The 1,596-nt window shown below is 43.4% G+C and overlaps 1 protein-coding gene across 1 annotated transcript; it reads left to right on the top strand.

The window, feature by feature from the left end:
• Positions 1-418: 418 nt before the first annotated feature.
• OR6X1 (olfactory receptor family 6 subfamily X member 1) lies at positions 419-1,394 on the top strand. The gene is given in 2 exon segments (XM_024131189.1): positions 419-1,083; positions 1,085-1,394. Coding segments are annotated over 2 exon segments (936 nt in total). The 5' UTR covers positions 419-457.
• Positions 1,395-1,596: the final 202 nt, after the last annotated feature.

Here is a 1,596-nt window from a genome sequence, read left to right as displayed (position 1 = left end):
TTTTAGTTATAGAAAAATAATATTATATATGTGTATCTATAAAATCAGCTTTCTTAAATTTATTTGTGATATAAGTTAAGAATTTTCTTTCAGAACATAATATGAGAGTGTGATTTACTTCTTATGGGCCTACAGCTGGGGATATGTTGACATACCATTATATACACTGCTCATTTAAAATAATCGTGTAGACTACAGACAGATAAGTCATCACATTTATAACTGTATAAGGGTGAAAAAGTACTTTTCCACTCATTGAGTGTACTTTTCAAAGTCCATTAAAAGCTGGTTTAGCTGGCAAGTAAGGAAGGAGAGCTTAGTGTGTATGTGCATGGGGGCGGTATCATGAAGGACCTTAAATAGAATCAGAATCCTCCTTTTTTTGGTCTGAACTGTATTTGAGTGTAAGAGTCTAAGGAGCTACTTTCCTGTCTGTCTTTCTAGAGTATCAGGGGACATGAGAAATGGCACTGCAATCACAGAGTTCATCCTCCTAGGCTTTCCTGGTATCCAAGGACTACACATCCCTTTCTTTATAGTGATATTTTTCATGTACGTGTTAACCCTTGCAGGCAACGGGCTCATTATTGCCATTGTCTGGGCTGAGCCCAGGCTACAAATTCCAGTGTACTTCTTTCTTTGCAACCTGTCCTTCCTGGAGATCTGGTACACCACCACAGTCATCCCCAAACTGCTAGAAACCTTTGTGGTGGTAAGAACAGCTATCTGCACCCCCTGCTGCCTGTTGCAGGCCTTCTTCCACTTCTTCCTGGGCACCACTGAGTTCTTCATCCTCACCATCATGTCTTTGGACCATTACCTGGCCATCTGCAAGCCCCGTTGCTACCCCACCATCATGACCAGCAAACTCTGCCTGCAACTGGCCCTCAGCTCCTGGGTGGCGGGCTTCACCCTTGTCTTTTGTCACATGGTGCTGCCCATCCAGTTGCCATTCTGTGGCAACAATGTCATCAATCACTTCTACTGTGATGCTGGTCCCATCCTGAGAGCAACCTGTGCAGACACAAACATTTTGGAGCTCCTGGGTCTCTTGGCAACCATCCTGGTGATCCCAGGGTCACTCGTTCACTATGATTTCTTACATCTATATCCTGTCCACCATCCTACAGATTCCTTCAGCCACTGGCTGCCAGAAGGCTTTCTCTACCTGTGCTCCTCACCTGACAGTTGTCTCTCTGCTCTACGGAGCTGTTTTGTTCGTGTATCTGAGACCCACAGCACACTCCTCCTTTAAGACGAATAAGGTGGTGTCAGTGCTGAATACTATCCTCACACCCCTTCTGAATCCGTTTATTTATACAATTAGAAACAAGGAGGTGAAAGGAGCCCTAAGGAAGGCAGTGGCTTGTCCAAAGACTCATCATACAGAGTAAAACATGAAACACATGGAAATGAACATTAAGTTCAGATACAAAAACTAAATGTAAGAGAGGATTGTGAAGAAGATAAAGAGGTGAAAGCAAACTATGGTGGTTAGGTTCCCCTATAAGAATTTGTTACATATAAATGGACCAGGAGTCCCCCTTGAAGTAGAGAAGTGACTTCATTCTCCAGCTAGGAAATCCCACAATACCT

This window comes from Physeter macrocephalus, chromosome 16 (genome assembly GCF_002837175.3).
Source record: "Physeter macrocephalus isolate SW-GA chromosome 16, ASM283717v5, whole genome shotgun sequence".
Classification (NCBI taxonomy): domain Eukaryota; kingdom Metazoa; phylum Chordata; class Mammalia; order Artiodactyla; family Physeteridae; genus Physeter; species Physeter macrocephalus.
This window is presented reverse-complemented; position numbering and strand designations above follow the sequence as displayed.